Source organism: Aethalodelphis obliquidens, unplaced genomic scaffold (genome assembly GCF_003676395.1).
Source record: "Aethalodelphis obliquidens isolate GAN/ISIS:26980383/991018 unplaced genomic scaffold, ASM367639v1 scaffold32, whole genome shotgun sequence".
NCBI lineage: Eukaryota > Metazoa > Chordata > Mammalia > Artiodactyla > Delphinidae > Aethalodelphis > Aethalodelphis obliquidens.
Genome location: NW_020837976.1, coordinates 14,653,288 through 14,674,777, shown reverse-complemented (window position 1 = coordinate 14,674,777; position 21,490 = coordinate 14,653,288). Strand labels below are relative to the sequence as shown.

The window sequence follows — 21,490 nt, the reverse complement described above, 5'->3', positions numbered from 1 at the left end:
AGACTCATCAAGAAAAAAAGGGAGAAGAGTCAAATCAATAGAATTAGAAATGAAAAAGGAGAAGTAACAACTGACCCTGCAGATACCAAAGATCATGAGAGATTACTACAAGCAACTCTATGCCAATAAAATGGACAACCTGGAAGAAATGGACAAATTCTTAGAAATGCACAACCTGCCAAGACTGAATCAGGAAGAAATAGAAAATATGAACAGACCAATCACAAGCACTGAAATTGAGACTGTGATTAAAAATCTTCCAACAAACAAAAGCCCAGGACCAGATGGCTTCAAGGCGAATTCTATGAAACACTTATAGAAGAGCTAAGACCTGTCCTTCTCAGACTCTTCCAAAATATAGCAGAGGAAGGAACACTCCCAAACTCATTCTACGAGGCCACCATCACCCTGATACCAAAACCAGACAAGGATGTCACAAAGAAAGAAAACTACAGGCCAATATCACTGATGAACATAGATGCAAAAATACTCAACAAAATACTAGCAAACAGAATCCAACAGCACATTAAGAGGATCATACACCATGATCAAGTGGGGTTTATTCCAGGAATACAAAGATTCTTCAATATACACGAATCAATCAACGTGATACACCATATTCACAAACTGAAGGAGAAAAACTATATGAGCATCTCAATAGATGCAGGGAAAGCTTTCGACAAAATTCAACACCCATTTATGATAAAAACTCTGCATAAAGTAGGCATAGAGGGAACTTTCCTCAACATAATAAAGGCCATATATGACAAACCCACAGCCAACATTGTCCTCAATGGTGAAAAACTGAAAGCATTTCCACTAAGATCAGGAACAAGACAAGGTTGCCCACTCTCACCACTCTTATTCAACATAGTTTTGGAAGTTTTAGCCACAGCAATCAGAGAAGAAAAGGAAATAAAAGGAATCCAAATTGGAATAGAAGAACTAAAGCTGTCACTGTTTGCAGATGACATGATACTATACATAGAGAATCCTAAAGATGTTACCAGAAAACTACTAGAGCTGATCAATGAAATTGGTAAAGTAGCAGGATACAAAATTAGTGCACAGAAATCTCTGGCATTCCTATACACTAATGATGAAAAATCTGAAAGTGGAATCAAGAAAACACTCCCATTTACCATTGCAACAAAATGAATAAAATACCTAGGAATAAACCTACATAAGAAGACAAAAGACTTGTATGCAAAAACTTATAAGACACTGATGAAAGAAATTAAAGATGATACAAATAGATGAAGAGATATACCATGTTCTTGGATGGAAGAATCCACAGTGTGAAAATGACTCTACTACCCAAAGCAATCTACAGATTCAATCCAATCCCTATCAAACTACCACTGGCATTTTTCACAGAACTAGAACAAAACATTTCACAATTTGTATGGAAACACAGAAGACCCCAAATAGCCAAAGCAAGCTTGAGAACGAAAAACAGAGCTGGAGGAATCAGGCTCCCTGACTTCTCACTATACTACAAAGCTACAGTAATCAAGACAGTATGGTATTGGCACAAAAACAGAAATATAGATCAATGGAACAGGATAGAAAGCCCAGAGATAAAACCACGCACATATGGTCACCTTATCTTTGATAAAGGCGGCAGGAATGTACAGTGGAGAAAGGACAGCCTCTTCAATAAGTGGTGCTGGGAAAACTGGACAGGTACATGTAAAAGTATGAGATTAGAACACTCCCTAACACCACACACAATAATAAGCTCAAAATGGATTAAAGCCCTAAATGTAAGGCCAGAAACTATCAAACTCTTAGAGGAAAACATAGGCAGAACACTCTATGACATAAATCACAGCAAGATCCTTTTTGACCCACCTCCTAGAGAAATGGAAATAAAAACAAAAATAAACAAATGGAACCTAGTGAAACTTCAAAGCTTTTGCACAGCAAAGGAAACCATAAACAAGACAAAAAGACAACCCTCAGAATGGGAGAAAGTATTTGCAAATGAAGCAACTGACAAGGGATTAATCTCCAAAATTTACAAGCAGCTCATGCAGCTCAATAACAAAAAAACAAACAACCCAATCCAAAAATGGGGAGAAGACCTAAACAGACATTTCTCCAAAGAATATATACAGATTGCCAACAAACACATGAAAGAATACTCAACATCATTAATCATTAAAGAAATGCAAATGAAAAGTACAATGAGATATCATCTCACACCGGTCAGAATGGTCATCATCAAAAAATCCGTAGACAATAAATGCTGGAGAGGGTGTGGAGAAAAGGGAACACTCTTGTGCTGCTGTGGAAATGTGAATTGATACAGCCACTATGGAGAACAGTATGGAGGTTCCTTAAAAAACTACAAATAGAACTACCATATGACCCAGCAATCCCACCACTGGGCATATACCCTGAGAAAACCATAATTCAAAAAGAGTCATGTACGAAAATGTTCATTGCAGCTCTATTTACAATAGCCAGGAGATGGAAGCATCCTATGTGTCCATTATTGGATGAATGGATAAAGAAGATGTGGCACATATATACAATGGAATATTACTCAGCCATAAAAGGAAACAAAAATGAGTTTATTGTGGTGAGGTGAATGGACTTAGTGTCTGTCATACAGAATGAAGTAAGTCAGAAAGATAAAGACAAATACCGTATGCTAACACATATATGTGGAATCTAAGAAAAAAAAATGTCATGAAGAACCTAAGGGAAAGATGAGAATAAAGACACAGATGTACTATAGAATGGACTTGAGGATATGGGGAGGGGGAAGGGTAAGCTGTGACAAAGTGAGACAGTGGCATGGACATATATACGCTACCAAACTTAAAACAGACAGCTAGTGGGAAGCAGCCACACGGCACAGGGAGATCAGCTCGGTGGTTTTTCACTACCTAGAGGGGTGGGATAGGGAGGGTGGGAGGGAGGGAGATGCAAGAGGGAAGAGATATGGGAACATATGTATATGTATAACTGATTCACTTTTTTATAAAGCAGAAACTAACACACCATGTAAAGCAATTATACTCCAATAAAGATGTAAAAAAAAAAAAAGAATCTTAAAAGGATTTATACGTACTTTAAGCTAGTAGTTCTGCATACATTAAAAATGTATGTACACAAATGTTCCTCGAAGCATAATTTATTGTATAATAGTAAAACCTTATATTATCCAATAACAGGTTTATTGATAAATATTGAGTAATATTCGTCACATGATAGATATTTGTTAAATGAATTAATATCATGTTTTCATAAAAAAGTACATCAGAAACTGGGATACACAAAAAAAAGCAAAAAATAAAATTCTGTATAAGCATAATCCCTATTATGATATAGAAATTATTATGAAAGAGAGAGGGGAAAAGGCCTCATAGGATTGTCTCTGAATGGTAGGATTATGAATGATTTTTATTTTCTTCTTTACACTTTTCTATATTTTTCAAAAATTTATAATGTGAATATATTTATTCATATGATCAGAAAACTGGATTCACCAATATGAAGCTATAAATATATACCAACCATATCCTTAATATCTGTGTGCTACATATTTTGCCTTCACCGACCACCCAAGTTTACCTTGGTCCAGAGTCACTCTCATTCATATCCAGCCTCAGCTCTCGGGGTGTAGTAATGTCTTTATTAGCAACCAGTTCTCTTGACTTAAATACAGCTTGAGTTCTTAACCTGTAAAAATAGATTTAGACATAGAAATAGAACAAACAATACTAAAATTTGTATGGAACCATAAAAGACCCTGAATAGCTAAATCTTGAGAAAGAAGACCAAAGTTGGAAGCATTACATTCTCTGATTTCCAACTATATTACAAAGCTATAGTCAAAACAGTACTGGCATACAATTCAACACTAAAACACCAAATAAACAGGTTAAAAAAATGGGCAGAGGATCTGAATAGACATTTGTTCAAAGAAGACATACAGATGGCCAACAGGGACATGAAAAGATGCTTAACATCACTTATCATCAGGGAAATGAAAATCAAAACCATAATGAGATATCACCTCACACCTGTCAGAATGGCCATTATCAAGAAGACAGCAAATAACAAGTGTTGACAAGGATGTGAAGAAAAGGGAATCCTTGTGCACTGTTGGTAGGAATGTAAATTGGTGTAGCCGCTATGGAAAACAGTACGGAGATTCCTCAATAAATTAAAAATAGAACTATTATATGATGTAGCAATTCCACTCCTGGGTATTTATCTGAAGAAAACAAAAACGCTAATGATTCAACAGAAAAGATACATGCGTCCCTGTGTTCACTGCAGCATTATTTACAATAGCCAAGATACGGAAGCAAGCTTAGTGTCCGTCAACAGATGAATGGATAAAGAAGATGTGGTATATGTATATAATGGAGTATTACACAGCCATACAAAAGGATAAAATCTTGCCATGTGCAACAACATGGATGGACTTGGAGGGTATTATGCTAAGTGAAATAAGTCAGACAGAGAAAGATAAATACTGTATGATTTCACTTATATGTGGACTCTAAAAAACAAATGAACAAACATAATGAAACAGAAACAGAGTCATAAATATAGAGAACAAATAGGTGGTTGCCAGAGGGGAGAGGGGTCAGGGTAGGTGAGAAATAGGTGAGGGAGATTAAGAGGTACAGTACAAATTTCCAGTTGCAAAATAAATGAGACATGGCTATGAAATGTACAGTATGGGGAATATAGTCAATAATTATGTAATATCTTTCTGTGGTGACACATGACAACTAGACTTATTGTGGTGATCATTTTGAAATGTATAGATATATCAAGTCACTATCTTATATACCAGGAACTAACATAGTATTGTAGGTCAATTATACTTCAAAAACAAACAAAGAAACAAACTCATAGGAAAAAAAGGTGAGGTTTGTGCTACCAGAGATGATAGGTAGGGAGAAGGGGAATTAGATAAAAGTAGATAAAAGGTACAAACTTCCAATTATAAGCTAAACAAGTACTAGGGATGTAATATACAACATAATAAATATAATTAACACTGCTGTATGTTATATATGAAAGTTGTTAAGAGAGTAAACCCTAATGGTTCTTATCACAAGGAAAAAACATTTTTGTCTATTTAATTTTGTATCTATATAAGATGATAGATATTCACTAAACTTATCTTGCTAGTCATTTCATGATGTATGTAAGTGAAATTATCATGCTGTACACCCTAAACTTATACAGTGCTGTATGCCAATTATAGTTTAATAAAACTAGAAGAGGGGCTTCCCTGCTGGCGCAGTGGTTAAGAATCCACCTGCCAATGCAAGGGACATGGGTTCAATCCCTGGGCCGGGAAGATCCCACATGCCACGGAGCAAGTAAGCCCGTGTACCACAACTACTGAGCCTGCGCTCTAGAGCCCGCGAGCCACATCTACTGAGCCCATGTGCCACAACTACTGAAGCCCGCACGCCTAGAGCCTGTGCTCCGCAACAAGAGAAGCCACCGCAATGAGAAGCCTGCGTACCACAACAAAGAGTAGCCCCAGCTCACCGCAACTAGAGAAAGCCCATGCACAGCAACAAAGACCCAATGCAGCCAAAGATAAATAAATAAATAAATAAATATATTAAAAAAAAAACTGGAAGTAAAAAGAGTAAATCAGAAATAAATAGAAGTGAGAAAAATACTAAATCAAAATACAAAATCAAAAGAGTAGACACACCCACACATACAAACTGACATATAAACAGTCACAAAGACCAATAAAATAGAATAGAAAACCCGGAAATAAACCCTTGCATATGTGGTCAACTAATCTTTGATCAGGGCACCAAGAATACACAATTGGGAAAGGATAGTCTCTTCAATAAATGGTTTTGGGAACAATGGACAGCCCCGTGCAAAAGAATGAAATTAGACCAGTATCTTACGTGTTACACGTCACATAAGAATTAACTCAAAATGGGTTAAAGACTAGAATGTAAGACCTAAAACCATGAAACTCCTAGAAGAAAACATAGGTGGTAAGCTCACTGACATAGTCTTGGTGATGATCTTTTGGAGCTGACACAAAATATAAAGGCAACAAAACCCAAAAATAAATAAGTGGGACTACATCAAACTATAAAGCCTCTGCACAGCAAAGGAAACCACCAACAAAATGAAAAGGAGACCTACCAAATGGGAGAAAATATTTGCAAATCATATATCTGATAAAGGGGTAATATCCAAAATATATAAAGAACTTATATAATTCAATAGCAAAAACCCAAACAATCCAATTAAAAAATGAGCAGAGGATGTGAATAGACATTTTCTCAAAGAAGGCATACAGATGGCTAACAGATACATGAAAAGATGCTCAATATCACTAATCATCAGGGAAATGCAAATCAATACTACAATGAGATGTCACCTCATACCTGTTAGAATGGCTATTATCAAAAAGACAAGAAACAACAATTGTTGGTCAGGATATGGAGAAATGGGAATCCCTATATATTCTTGGTGAGAATGTAAAGTGGTACAGTCATTATGGAAAACAGTACGGAAAATCCTCAAAATTTAAAAATAGAACTACCATATGATCTAGCAATTGGGTATTTATCTTAAGGAAATGAAATTTGTATCTTAAAGAGATGTCTGCATTTCCACGTTCATTGCTGCATTAATCACAATAGCCAAGATATGGAAACAACCTAAGTGTCTATTGACAGAAGAATGGATAAAGAAAATGTGAGATACACACACACACATACACACACACACACAAACATACACACAGTGGAATATTATTCAGCCAGAAAAAAGAAGGAAATCCTGCCATTTGCAACAGTATGCATGAACCTAGAGGACATTACGTTCAGTGAACATACCAACATACCAAAATATGTGAGACTAACAGTGCTGAGAGGGATATTTATGGCCCTAAATGCTTCCAGTAAAAAAGAAGAAAAGTATCAAATCAATAATCTAAGCTCCCACCTTAAGACAGAAAAAAAGAACAAGATAAATCCAAAGCAAGCAGAAATAAGGAAATACTAAGAAATGAATCAATTAAATAAATGAGACCCGTATTATCTTGATACCAAAACCAAAGCCAGTATAAAAAAAGAAAACTACAGACCAATATCCCTCACACATATTGATGTAAATATCCTTAATAAAATATTAGTAAATAGAAATTTGTAGTATATAAAAAGTATTATACACTATGACCAAGGAGATTTATTCCAGGGATACAATGCTAGGTCAATATTAAAAAGAACTGTCAATGCAACCCACCATATTGGCAATCTAAAAGAGAAAAATCAAACAATCACATCAATTAACACATAAAAGGTATCTGACAAAATTCAACAGTCATTATGGAAACTTTATATCATCTACAATAAAAAAAATCAAACTTCATCAAAATGGAAAACTTTTGCTTTGTGAAAGATCCTTTTTGAGACTGAAAAGACAGGCTACAGACCAGGAGAAAATACTTGCAATCCACCTATCTGACAAAGGACTTATATCCTTTGAATATATAAGGAACTCTCAAAACTCAACAGGAAAACAATTCAAACAATCCGGTTGGAATATGGCAAGAGATATTAAAGGGACAATTTACCCAAAAGGATGGAAGGAGGGCAAACTAGCAAATGAAAAGATATTCAACATCACTAGCCATTAGGAAAATGCAAACTAAGACGACAATGAAATATCACTACACACAGATTAGAACATGTCAAATAAAAACCTGTGACACTATCAAATGCCGGAAAGGAGGTGGAGAAATGATCTTTCATACGTTACTGGTAGAAAAGTATTTTAAACTTAATGTGGTATACGTTAAGTATGATCTTATCATAAGATTTAGCAATCTTACTCCTAGTTTTCATTTGTAGAAACAAAAACCTTAGGCCACACTAAAACTTGTATTAGAATATATAGCAGCTCTATTTGTAGCAGAAAAAAACTGAAAACAACCAATTGTCCTTTAACAGATAAATGGTTAAACATACCATGGTATATCCATATCGTGGAATAGTACTCAGAAATCAAAAGGTACAATATATGAGACAACCTAGATGGATGTCAAGAACATTATGCTGAATGAGAAAAGCCAATATCAAAATTTCACATACTGTATAATTCCATTTATATAACATTTTCAAAATAACAAAATTATAGACATAGACAACAGATTAGGAGTCTCCAGGGGTTAGGGATGGGGGCGCAGAGAGTGACTCTAACAGAAGAGTACAAAGGAAATCTTGGTGGTGCTGAAATAGTCCTGTAGTTTGATTGTGGTGGTGGTTACACAAATCCACACGTGATAAAATGGCATAGAAATACACATACACACTGTACCAATGTTAATAGTTGTATAAAATGTAGTCATTGGGAGAAGCTGGTTTTTGCAACTTCTATCAATCTAATTGTTTCAAAATAAAAAGTTTTTAAAAATCTCTATACATATGCATAAACGTTTACAATTTATATACACAAAACTTGTTCAAAATCTGTGTTTCATAGCTCTTTCATCTAAGCTGGGGTGATCAAGAGAACAATAAAGACTCTATTATCATTATGCAGCACTATTTGAACATACAATCCTGTTCAAATGAACATGATGCCTAGTCTAAAATTACCCTTCCTCCCCTGCTAGACTGTGACCTCTTTAAAGACCGCACTTGAAATTTTTTTTACCTATCCCAAGTACCTAGAACCATTCCTCACATAACATAGGCATTCGATAAATGTTTGTTGAATGAAGTTCTCAGGAGAGACTACACATGAACTGGAGTATTAGAGATTGGGGTCATAAAATTGAAGCAACATTTCAGCCTTTGGTTACAATCTTGTTACAAGAGACTTCATTTTCACTTCCTTTAAAAGCCTCCAGGTTTCAACAATGAAGAATAAAACTGATCATGAAGAGAAAGAGGAAGACCACTTTTGCTTCCTAGAAGAGTCAGTATTACACTGAAGGAAAAATGTCAAGATGGAACTTTCAAAGAAATTAAAATTTAAAAAATATTAGGCAAGATCTGAAAATGAAAGAAAATTAACTCCAAGAAGTAAAAGAAAATAACACTAGTATTAAGTGTGTCTGTATAGGATCTATGTGTCTAAGAATGCGTACAAAGGGGAAATGGTATGTTTGACCAAGGAGGAAATGGCAGGGAAAGACATGCATGCACACACACACACACACACACACACACACAAATTCCCTATGAAAACTTGAAACTTACTTTTTAAAAAAGACATAAATGTCATATTTTCTTGTGTTTAAAATACAATTGTGTCTGATTTATTACTATTTTTAAACTAAGATAACAAACTTTATGACTCTGCATGTAAAACTATGCTGAACACTACATGATATAAAACAGGACTTTAGCTTTTGAAACATTGTTCTCAGGGAAAAATTGTTAGAGGAAGAACAGTTTAAATGTGGGTATGTGTATAAGAAACTGGTTATTGAACAGGCTATGCTTCATGACCAGAAAAGACTGAATTTAGAAGGTTCCCATCATTCGTTGCATGGAATGATGACAGCTAGCCACACTTCGGTCTGATTTCACATCCTGAAACCTCATGCTTTTACTTAATGGTAATATTCTCTACAATGACATCAAACAGCAAAGGATTTTGTGTAACGGTAATATTTAAAAATACTGTCTTTCGAATCCAGCAAAAATTATACTGGACTGCTGAGAAGTAGATATTCTAAGCTAACATTTTGGAAGACAAGGTAATCTTTCAAGTCTTCCCCAAAAGACAGTGCAATTTACTTGCAAGTCATAGCTGCTGTGCATCTTGAGCAAACCAAAGTCCCGAGGAACTTCTGTTCCTACACATCTGTTATAGTAACACAGCTGTCATTTTATACTGTGTTCTCCAAGCTATAGATACTGCTGAAAGAACAGGTAGGACTCACCAGTTATAGTCCAGTCGAGACTGATGAAGCTGCTGCTGCTTTAGGAGTAGTTTTGTCTCCTGCTGGGCCAGTAGATGCTGAAGGCGTTCCTTTTCAATTTCCAGCTCCATTTTCTGAAGCATGAGTTGCTGCCTTCTATCTTCTGAGAGCTGCTTTTTGACATCAGTTTCACTAGGCTGCAGTGCCCCTTGGCCACGCATCAGAGATGCCCAGGAAAGCCCACAATACCTGCATGATTCCAGATGTGTCCTGGAATATTCAGGGACCATGTTTGTCGGATGGCTCTCACGAACATGATCCGCATTTTCAGAAAGTCTATGACCACAACACTGACTAGGTGGAGTAGCCTTACGGTGTTGGCATTCCTTCATGTTCAGGTCCTCTGGTGGAACTTTCTCTGTAGGGACTGCATCTACTAGTTTTTTCCCTGGGGATCCATAATTACATGTTCTGGTCTCTGATGGCACCTTGTCCACATCCTCTTTGGGATAATGAAGGGCTGCTTGTTTCAAAGAATTATTCCTAAATTCCGCAAGGGATTCTGAAGCTGAGTCCTGATTTGCAGACTTAGGCCTTTGCTTGGTTTGAGTGTGGGTTTGTGGTTTGGCTACACTCAAGTAGGAACCATCCAGTTCCACAGATGAAGACCAGAGAGTGCTTTTCCTATCGGATACCTAAAAGGAATCGCAAGATCACTTGTCAAATAAGAGCACAACAGGAGTTCTTTTGACTTTTCAGAAATCAGTGATATATGTTTACCAAGACAAAACTGTGTTTTTGTCTTCTTAATTAATAAATGATAGTAGTCACATAGCTAAACAGACATGTGCCATAAAGCTAATCTCATTTTCAAACAATCTACATTTCAGTAAATCCACAAGGATGAGAAAAAGAAAGTGTTGCCGCTCGCTGCTTAAGCAAGATTTCAGGAATTGCAAATAATGAGGGGTATATAGCATCAACTTTGAGAAGAAGAAAAACATTGAATGTTAATGCCTTAAAATGTTTAATTTTGAATACTAAGCCAAGAAATCCATTCAGCCACCTTAAGTATCTTTCGATTGGCCATTACATAGCATGAGGTTTGATGTAGAACATTTCACCTTATACTGAACAGGATGTTAGTTACTGCTAGAAATTTGATGAGTTCTTATAAATATCTTTACAGCACACAGACAAGACCAAGCACTTTCCACAAAATATGATTCTAATCAAAAGCAGTTATTTAAATACAAAACATATTTAATTTCAGCTGTAAACGTAAGTGATTTTTCAATTAAGCTGTTCAAGTGATTATAGTCTGATAGAACTCAGGCAGAAAGGAAGAGTTGCAAACTACCTTTGACAGGCCAGTAGAGTGAGCTTTCCCAGCATTTTAGCCTCAACCCTGTTTCATCAAGGAGAGCAAAACTTAGTTTGTATCAATGACTCTCAAACTTTAGGATGTATCAGAATCACCTGGAGGGCTTGTTCAATGTGAATTGCTTGGCTTATTCCCCAGAGTTTCCAATTCAGTAACTCTAGAGTGGAGTCAGAGAATCTGTATTTTTAACAAGTTCCAATCTGGAACCACACTTTGAGAACCACTGGTCTGTACCATGGGCCATTGGACTGCTCCTTTGTCCCTCTTTTAAGGACCACTTTGATTACATCGGGCCTACCCATGTAATCCTGGCTAATTTCCTCATCTCAAGATTCTTAACTTAATCACGTCTGTAAAGCCTCTTGTCATACAAAGTCGCTTGTGCCATATAAAATGACATTTACAGGTTCCAGGAATTAGGACATGGACATGTTTGGGACGCTATTATTCAGTTTGCCCCAACTTCTTTTAAAGTAAGAACTAATTCATAAACAGTTGAGATGGTTATGTATTCCAGAGACATGTACTCTAGAATGAATGAATAATTGAGATCCCTAGCAGAGGGGGAAAAAAAAATCCCACCAATTTACTTTGCAATAGTTGAAAATGATGAACTGATTGGTAAAAAGTGTCACCTAACATATATATAGCAATACAATTTTTCCTCTCCTATGATAAAAGGGGGCTATTACAATGACTGTTTTAAGATTTTGAGTTTCTAAAGCAATGTTAAAGGAGTTCTGTTTAAATTAGAATGAGCCACATCTGGGGAGATGACTTGGGCCTCTTCAAAGAAGCCATGTAATTTTATATGCTGAGCAGATGACACTGAGCAGATGACAAGCTACATAAAAGGAACTAGTCCTAGGGCAAAATTTATGATAAACTACCTCATTAAAAAAATTAACCTTATTTTACACCTAAAGGAAAACTCTAGTCCACATTCATCTCCCCTATTCTGAACTTCTGTAGCACTTACTGTCAACAGAAATATTTAACATTTATCACCTATTTTGTATGATAAACCATCTTTTTATAGATTATACTTTTAAAATGAGAAATAAATTTTTTAAAAGTCCAGAAACTTAAATCAACTATTTTATATCATCATATAGTTTCTAATCCATGTATCATTAATGTAACAGTAGATAGCATGTATATATTATTTTATATTCTCATTTTTGTTCCTTAACATTATTTACATATGTGCATTTTTAGGTATTTATATAGCTTACACTTACTTTAATGGTGTTGAGTGTTACATTATTCACAAATGTCAGGTATTTGGAATATTTCTAAAATATTTTGTAGTTAGCTTTTATGTTTTTGAGAGGCACTACAACTTAATGATTTCCATGCATGCTTTGCTCAAAGAGAATACTGCTTTGCCAATTATCTGCTGGGTGACTGTGCAACTTGGTAGACCGAGTTCTAAGATGGTCCTCAAGATTCCCATCCTTTTGGTGTCCCCACCCTGTATTATCTCCTCCCCTTAAGTGAGGGTAGAACTTGTGAATATGATCAGATCAATCCTGTGGTTATGTTACCTTATATGGCAAAAAGGACTTTGCAGATGTAACTGAGGCTCCAGCTGACTTTGAATTAATAAAAAGGGAGATTATCTCATGCGGGCCAGACCTAGTCAGGTAAGCCCTTTAACAGAGGGTCTGGTGCCCTCCCCAAGATCAGAGATTCTCCTGCTGGCCTTGAAGAAATAAGCTACTGTGTGGTGGGAGGGCTTTTTTTTTTTTTTTTTAAGATTTTATTGAAGTAGAGTTGATTTACATGTTGTGTTAATTTCTGCTGTACAGCAAAGCGACTCAGTTACACATATATATTGGGTTGACCAAAAAGTTCATTCAGTTAGTGAATACATTGTTCAATAAAAYTCTTGGTGAAAATGAGTCTTTTATTTTTACTTAAAACCGAACGAACTTTTTGGCCAACCCAATATATTCTTGTTCATATTCATCATGGTGTGTCACAGGATATTGAATATAGTTGCCTGTGCTATACAGTAGGACCTTGTTGTTTATCCATCCTATACATAATAGTTTGCATCTGCTAACCCCAGACCCAGATATAGAGAACAGTCTTGTGGTTGCCAAGGGGCGTGGGGGTGGGGGGAAGGAATGGGAGTTTGGGATTAGCAGAGGCAAACTATTATACATAGGGTGGGATGGCTTATGGAGGGGCTCATGTGGCAATGACCTCTGGAGCAGAAGGCAGTTTCCAGACAACAGTGAGCAAGAAAATGAGGCACCTACCATACATATGCAAGGAAATAAATCCTGCCAACAACCCACTGAATGTAGCCCAGCTGGCATCTTGATTGCAGCCTTCTAAGACCCTGAGCATAGGACCCAACTAAGCTGTGCCTGACTCTTGAACCACAGACACTGTGAGATAGTAAATGTGTGTTGTTTTAAGCTGCTAAGTTTGTAGTAATTTGTTACACAGCAATAAAAAACTAATATAACATATTATCCAACTTGCCTGAGCCTCAGGTTCCTCAACAGAAAACCAGGGATTAAAAATAGCAGCTACATCAAAATTGAACGCGGTGGTGAGACAGATGAGCAGTTATCAAGGGTGCTAATTTATAAGGGTACTAATTTACAAAAAGGAAACACAAACCTTATATTTATCCAACTTCTTTCAAGGAGAACATTGTGGTGTATGTGTGCGGGGGGAGTGGGGTGGGGTGAGATCACCAAGGGGCACATTCAGTTACAACAGATTATCTCTGAACTGTCTTCAAGGAAAATGAGTTCAGTTATCTATCTTCATTTTGCTACAGTGAGGTTTGTAGCTGGGCCAGAGTTGAATTGCTTGAGATAATAGAGAGGTTCTTCATCTTTCTCCTTCATATAAAGGATGTCAGTCTTAACACTAACATCTTGCACTGCCTCTTAAGGTTGTTGTGATGATTAGATGAGATAATTCATATAAAGTGCTTTGGATGGGGCTTAATTTGCCTTTGCGACACACGGAAGTCACAGTGGGCTTAAATGAAACTGATGTATTTTTCTTTCTGGGGCTGCTCCATGCTTTCTATATGATATTTACAAATATAACTTCTCTTAACTAAGGCTTAAACTAACAACAAATCCCAAACTGCTGTCTCTGGTATATGGGTTTGACATGAATTTTTCAGATATATAACACTAACTTAGAAAACATTAGATATTTTTTTAAATGGAGGCATAACTTATACATAATAAAATGCACATATCTTAAGTATACAGCTTGATGAATTTTTATACTTGCATTTACCCAAGTAATCATCACCCACATCAAGTTATAGAACAATTCCATTACCCCAGAAAGTTCCTTTGTGTTCTTTCTAGTCAATATCACATCCTCACACTCCCAGGAGTAACCATTGTTCTGATTCTTATGATCATAGATTAGTTTTGCCTATGTTGAACTTCATATAAATGGAATCATACAGTATGCTACCCTTTTGTACCTGATTTCTTAAGCTCAACATAATTTTTGAGTATCTCTGTGTTGTTGTGCATATCAATAGTTCATTCTTTTTTACTGCTGCATAGTACTTCATTGTATGAATAAAGCAAAATTTGTTTATCCTTTTATTGGATTAGGTTGTTTCCAGTTTAGGGCTATTATATATGAAGCTGCTATGAATATTCTCATACAAGCCTTTTTTTTAGACATACACATTTGTTTCTCTTGGGCACAGGGTAGGCATATTTGACTTTATTAGAAACGCCAATAAGCTTTCCAAAGTGGTTATTCTGTTTCACACCCCCATCCGCAAATTAAGAGAGTCCCAGTTGCTTCACATTCACAGCAACACTCCCTAGTGTGTTTCATTTTTAGACAATCTGGTGCCTGTATAGTTAAATAACACTGTGGTTTTATTTTCCATTTCCCTGATATGTAATGATATTAATGAACATATGCTTGACGGTCATTTGGATATCTTCTTTTATGAAGTTCTTGTTGAAACTAATATATTTAAATAATTCAAAATAATTTTTAAAGGAGTGAAGATGAGAAATGAAAAATGAAGGTCAGGGAAGACAATGTCATGCAAATTGTTTCTGATGAGATAACTTGGCTCTAAATGGTCACCTTCATTGACCACTGAATGCAGAACATGCTCCCAGAACACCCTGTCACTTTGGCTGCTCTCAACTCAGAGTTTACCATATACTGTGCTAAATGTTTTACATATTCAATCTATTATTCTTAACAACAATTCTGTAAGGTAGTTATTATAATTAGCATTTTACAGATGAGAAAATGAAGTTCAAGGAATCAACACAACTTTCCCAAGGTCACATCAATATAGTATGTGAGACATGGGGCTATGCCTCACTCCAAATCCATAATCTTCCATTGCTTCCTGCTGTAGATCTTTTTAAAAAAATTCTTTAATATGAAATACATGAAACATAGAAAAGTACACAAAACAGTTATGAGCAAGGCAATGCCCAATGTAACTACCATCCAAGATACAGAAGACGACCCTTGTCTTCTGTACTCAGAAGACCCTGATGGCCCTGAGCAATCACCACTCTCTACCTCTCTTGCCAAAGGGAATGACTACCTTGACTTTAATGGGAATCACTTCTTTGCTTTAATACTTCTCTGCTTAAATATCCATACTAGAGTTCAGTTTTACCTGCTTATTTTTAAAGTATAAATGAAATCATATGATATACATTCTTTTGTGTTTAACTTCTTTCACCCAAGGTTATATTTGTGAAGTTCATACATAGTGCTGCATGTGGCTGTATTTTCATAGTTTTATAGCAGGGGTCAGCAAATTTATTCTGTAAAGGGTCTGACAATAAACATTTTAAACTTTGCAGTCCATACAGACTTTGTCATAACTACTCAGTTATGCTTTTGTAGTGTGAAAGCAAGAGATAATACATAAATGAATAACTATTCTAGGAAAACCTTATTTGTAGACACACTGAAATTTAAATTTCATATAATTTTCCTATTTCATGAAATATTCTTTTTTTCCCAACCATCTAAAAAGCTAAAACCATTCTTAGCTCATGAGTTGTACAAAACGATACAGTTAGCTAGATTTAGCATCCCACAGTTTGCCAAGTGAACTTGATAATTACGTTGCGTGCTCTTCCATTTAAAGGAGTCTATGAATATCCTAAGATATGGTCAAAACTCAATAAGCAAACTGAACAATATGACTTGGGATGTGCTATCTATTTACATGTTTTCTGTGTGATGAAAATGAGTTGGACTGAGTGCTTAATTAGAAATAAACATAAAGCATGTAGAAGAATATACCTGGGCAAGTCACACACATTGTATAAATTAAAAAAAAAAAGTTTAGACAGAAAATGATCTATGGAAAACAACAGATAAAAATGTTAAGTTCAAAACGGTAGCATATTAGGATTTGTCTTACATAAAAGGTACCATAACCTTGGCTACATCTTTAGACTCTAGATGTGGCAGAAATGAAGCCATAAAATCTTTGACAGGGTATGCTGTGGGATTTACTGTACAAAAGAAAGATGAGGAGAAAATGCAGGCAATACTTGGCTTATGACAGAGTAGAAGCATAATATCTCTTAATTTGGGTAGACACAGGCCAATGACTAGATTAAAAAACACCAATGAGAAAAGTATAAGGTTTTAAAAAAAGTGTGAGAGACTTATCTTGGACACAAAGAAGAATTTTCTGATACTGAAAGTTAGTAAATTTCTGAGTTGGAAGGTTTTCAGAATCTTTAAGATACTCTTTTAAAATATGACAGATATTTTTAAAAGACTTCATAGAAAATAAAGGATGTCTATTTTATAAACATTTATGATATGATCTTGTATGCATGCATGGAAGCACACACAGGTGTGTAGGTACATATATGAACATACACATTCCTATGGTAATCTAGGGCTTTCTGGTGTTCTCACATAATAAAAAATAACTGCAGTATTGCTTCGTGAAACACCATCAACAAGTAAACAGTGATGTTTTATAAATTTCTGCAAATCATTTTTGCAGGCCTGGCCAACCTCTGCTATGAGCCGTAAGGAGAGAGCCAAACTAAACTGCAGTAATTATTTCCTGCAACAGGTTGTTATTTATATAATTAGGAAGAGATTACTTACAATGCATTTATGAGTTGTTAACTACAGGATTAGTCAATAGCACCAACAGATCTTATTGGTATTCATTTCTCTAATGGTAAATAATAATTTACGATCCTGGCAAGCACCCTATTAAACAATCCTCATATTCCCATGGACAGCCTTATAAGAATAAAAATCTCAATTTTGTAACTTCAGAATTTCCCCCTATCCTCTTTATTTTATGATGGAGTCAGAAATTCAAGAGCTAGATAAATATTTCTAAACCTAAACTACTGTGTGTGGGGCAGGTCATTGTATTACCCAGAACATTTGGAGTTAACATAAAATAAGGCACAGAATGACAAGCTGCATTTTTAGTCAAGCTTACATGAACCAGTTGTCAAGCTGACAGAAGCTACGTAATGCAACAGCTGCACTGTATGGTTTGCCAAAGTCTCATCCCAAATAAATGTTCATTCTCCCCAGTGCAATTAACTCTCCTATACTGGCAGATTTTGCTAGATCATCAAGGTAGATTACCTTCTAGTGTTATGAACTAAATACTTACAGGTGTTATATCATCAGTTATAACTTACAAACTTTGGCATTTAGCAAGACATCCAGGCAAATGAATCATCTAATTTATGAATTATTTATAAGAAATTCACAGCATGCTCCTGGCATCATCCATGGCCTTTTCCAGGTCATATGACACCAATTAGAGCTGAATTTTAAATTATTCAATAACCTGAACTCTCTTGTCATTTAACATATAGATATCAACGCAGCAAACAAGTTAAATCTAATGGGCCCTCGAGGTTTAAGCTTCTCCACTGCACAATCGCTAAAGCTGTAGGCCATCAACAGAAGTAACAGAATGCAGCAGTCAAACACATTTGCAAGGCTCTAATAACTTTTTCTATTTCCCAGGGACTGTGGCACAATCTAGGATTATTGAATCTAAAAGGCACTGAAGCCAATAATTATGAGATTTAAAAAGTATAGGCACACAAGATTGTACAAAAGACAGAATATTAGCAACAGATACCAAATGCGGTACCAACTCTTAAGATACATACACTATAGGCCTGCCAAAATTTTTAACAGTAATTACCAGACTCAGAAAAGGCTAAACCTCATATTCTTTAATCATTACTACATTTCCTGAAAGCTGGAATGTGTTGATTTGCTATAAAAATGAATACAGAGCACAGAATAACTGACAGTATACTTAAGGTCAAAATACCTTGATTAGAATTCCAGTACAGCTACTTGGGAATTCTATTATTTTGGGCAAGTCATTTTACATCTCTTAGAGGCAATTTAGATGTTAGTAAAATGGTTGGGTTTGATAAGCTCTATAGTTTATGCTATCCTTAAGTGCTGAAAAACCCTGGGATTGGGTTGTTGTACCCCAAGGAAATGAGAGAAGAGAAAAGGATAGATGAGAAATTATACCAATCAGTAAATGTTCACCTATCAACTAACAGACATACTAAAAAATTACTGAATGCCCCTTGGTTCTGTTTCCCCTAGCAAATTCTGTGTTTTAACATTACTGCCTTATATGACTCACATGCTCAGGAACTTAAATCAGCATCTTAATTTATCTACCTGGTCACTAAATCTGAGAGAGACACAAATGAAGATTGAGTAAGACAAAAATACAATTGTGAGGAGAGTCCTAAATATTTGATGGGATTTAAATATTTTGATGGGATGGGACAATCATTCACCATAGAAATACATAACAGTAGTACTGATTCAAATCACTTCCACGTATATGATCATAATTGCTAAAAGAAAAAAAAAGGAGCTTTATACATGGTTTTCTAAATCTACAAGAGGAAACAGATACCCAAGGCTAGCTTTAATTATTTAATGAAGATCAGAAAGAAGCTAAAATAATTTTTATAGAGAAAACGAGACAAAGACAAATTAGAAGTGGTGAGGACAATCTTCACAGGTACAAAATGAAAACAAGACATATTGAATAATAAAGCCAAGGGCACTTGGATTCAGTTAGGGATGCAGCACATGAAAATGATCCAAAAGAGCTAACACCAGTTTTCCCCTGCCACTCCCTTGGCGCTACGTTTGGACAAAGTATCCTGGGGCTCACTGTCCTCTCATATATCCCTCTAGTAACAGCCAGGCTCAAGGATGGAAACAAAAACTGCATGTAGGCAAGATGTTTCAATGCAGTTTTTCTTCTTAAAGGAAGCAAACAAGATTAGTTTGTGTCAAATGAAGGAAAGCTTTAACAAAGTATTCTTAATACACCTTCTAGAAAACATAAAGTTAACACTATTTGAATGTGACCAACTCTCCCTGAAGGGGAAATCAGAATGCATTTATGTTGTTGGTTGAGGGGAAAAAGTATTTGTGTTATATTTTTGAGACTAGAAAATAAAAATAAACTCTCTTGAAAAAGAGCATTTACAAAATACCAAGAAATATAACCTATAGCCTACTTGCAGGAAATAGGAGGAAGGTAAAACCAGGCTCTTTATTATATCAAGATGTCCCAAAGTGAATCACAGCCCTTTTACTAAAGATTAGTGTCTTCCATATTCATTTCTTCCCCATATAAATGGCTGCAGACCGGAAATGTTGAAGAAACCTATGAGAAGCATTTCTGAATGAACAAAAAACTACCAAACCAAAGAGGTGGTCACCCTTAAAGGGCAAGCTCTCCCTGGGAGCTCAAGATTTTTTAGAATTCTTAGTCCTTTAATTATATAGTACCAAATCCCGACTTTTAAAAATTTAGAACATTTTTTACTAGCTATTTTAGTTTACTGTAAAAAACCAAGAGAAAAGATTTCATTTAGAAACTGATAAAAGATAAAATGAGTGATGCAATTTCCTAGTACTCAAATGCCCTAACTCCTTTTTCTATGCTTTGAAAGTCTACTCTTGTTTTAAGGCTGGCTTAGTACCACTGCCTCCCACTGTAGTTCCCTCACTTCCCAAGCACAGATAAGCTGTGCCTTCCCCAGGAGGCACCCAAGGACAACTCTGTTCAGTCCTTTATTGTCATATTTATTTCATCCTGCTCTATCACAGTTAGCTGTTTTCACATCTTTAACTTTCTTTGTGATGTGTAAGAACGTACATTTCTCCTTGTGGAAATTGTGAAACCTTTGAGGGCAGTGACCTCAAAAGATACCATCACTTTCATTCATTGCTGTATCTCAATAAGAGATAATAGGTGCTCAATAATTTTTTTTTGCATACAGTTTGGCCCCTCTCCAGTACACGTTGTACAGAACTTGAGGAGAGGGGCAATTTCATATTTCAATGACACTGGTCTTTATAAATAAAAGATACTTAAAGTAATAAATATTTGTGGAATGAACCAGTAAGTAGGAAGCAGGAGCAGAAACAGCTAAATGACCTAATTTGTATCCTAAGGAATTTGATAACTTAGTTTTACTTACTATAAAATATATTGTACTTTTTGCAGGAGCCACTTACTTCTTCTATAAGTACTTTTTTCCAATAAGTCTTTAAAAGTTAATAAAAATTCTATAAATGCAGGAAAAATTCCAACTATATCTCTATATTACACAGGGTCAATAAACATAGGAATCTCAATGCCTTATTTAGTTTGGATCTATGAAACAGTAAATTACAAGAGCACTTTTTGCTTTTCAGATGAGAATCTAAACTTAAAGCACATCATTATATTACTTTCTAAAATGTTCGATGAAATGCTTTTAAAACAAGAAACTATGTTGAAAGACCACAAAATGTGTGCCATATCAACCTAGATTAGGGATAGGCAAACAGACTGGTTGTAAGACACACCTGAGAATTAAAGGCAACTAACTGCCTCAGGAGTCCTACTTTGAGTTATTAAAAAAATATGTCATGACATAATTGACTTTCGTATCATAAACAAGGCTGACATATTTTGAGAGAGACAACATTAAGTTCAGAAGGAAGATTTATGAAAATTTTGGACAAGCAGGGCTTTCAAAAATGTAAAGTTAATTGTGTTTTCCCCCAATCCTTTTTCAGTTAAGGGTGTCCTCCAATTTGTAAAAGATACTCCCAAACAAATACAGTCCTAGAACTATTTAAAAAAATACTTAAAATAATACATTATTAAGCAATATACATAA

The 21,490-nt window shown here is 35.5% G+C and overlaps 1 protein-coding gene across 16 annotated transcripts in view; it reads right to left on the bottom strand.

The window, feature by feature from the left end:
* KIAA1328 (KIAA1328 ortholog) overlaps positions 1–21,490 on the bottom strand; it is a 381,988-nt gene that overhangs the window by 144,677 nt on the left and 215,821 nt on the right. For 14 of the 16 annotated variants that reach the window (XM_027127772.1, XM_027127781.1, XM_027127775.1 and 11 more), the window contains 2 exons: positions 9,917–10,590; positions 3,586–3,693 (listed from right to left, as the gene is read on the bottom strand). In XM_027127772.1, coding sequence (XP_026983573.1) covers positions 3,586–3,693; positions 9,917–10,590 — 782 coding nt within the window. The remainder of the gene's footprint in view (positions 1–3,585; positions 3,694–9,916; positions 10,591–21,490) is intronic. The other 2 variants (XM_027127776.1, XM_027127780.1) reach the window with 1 other exon arrangement.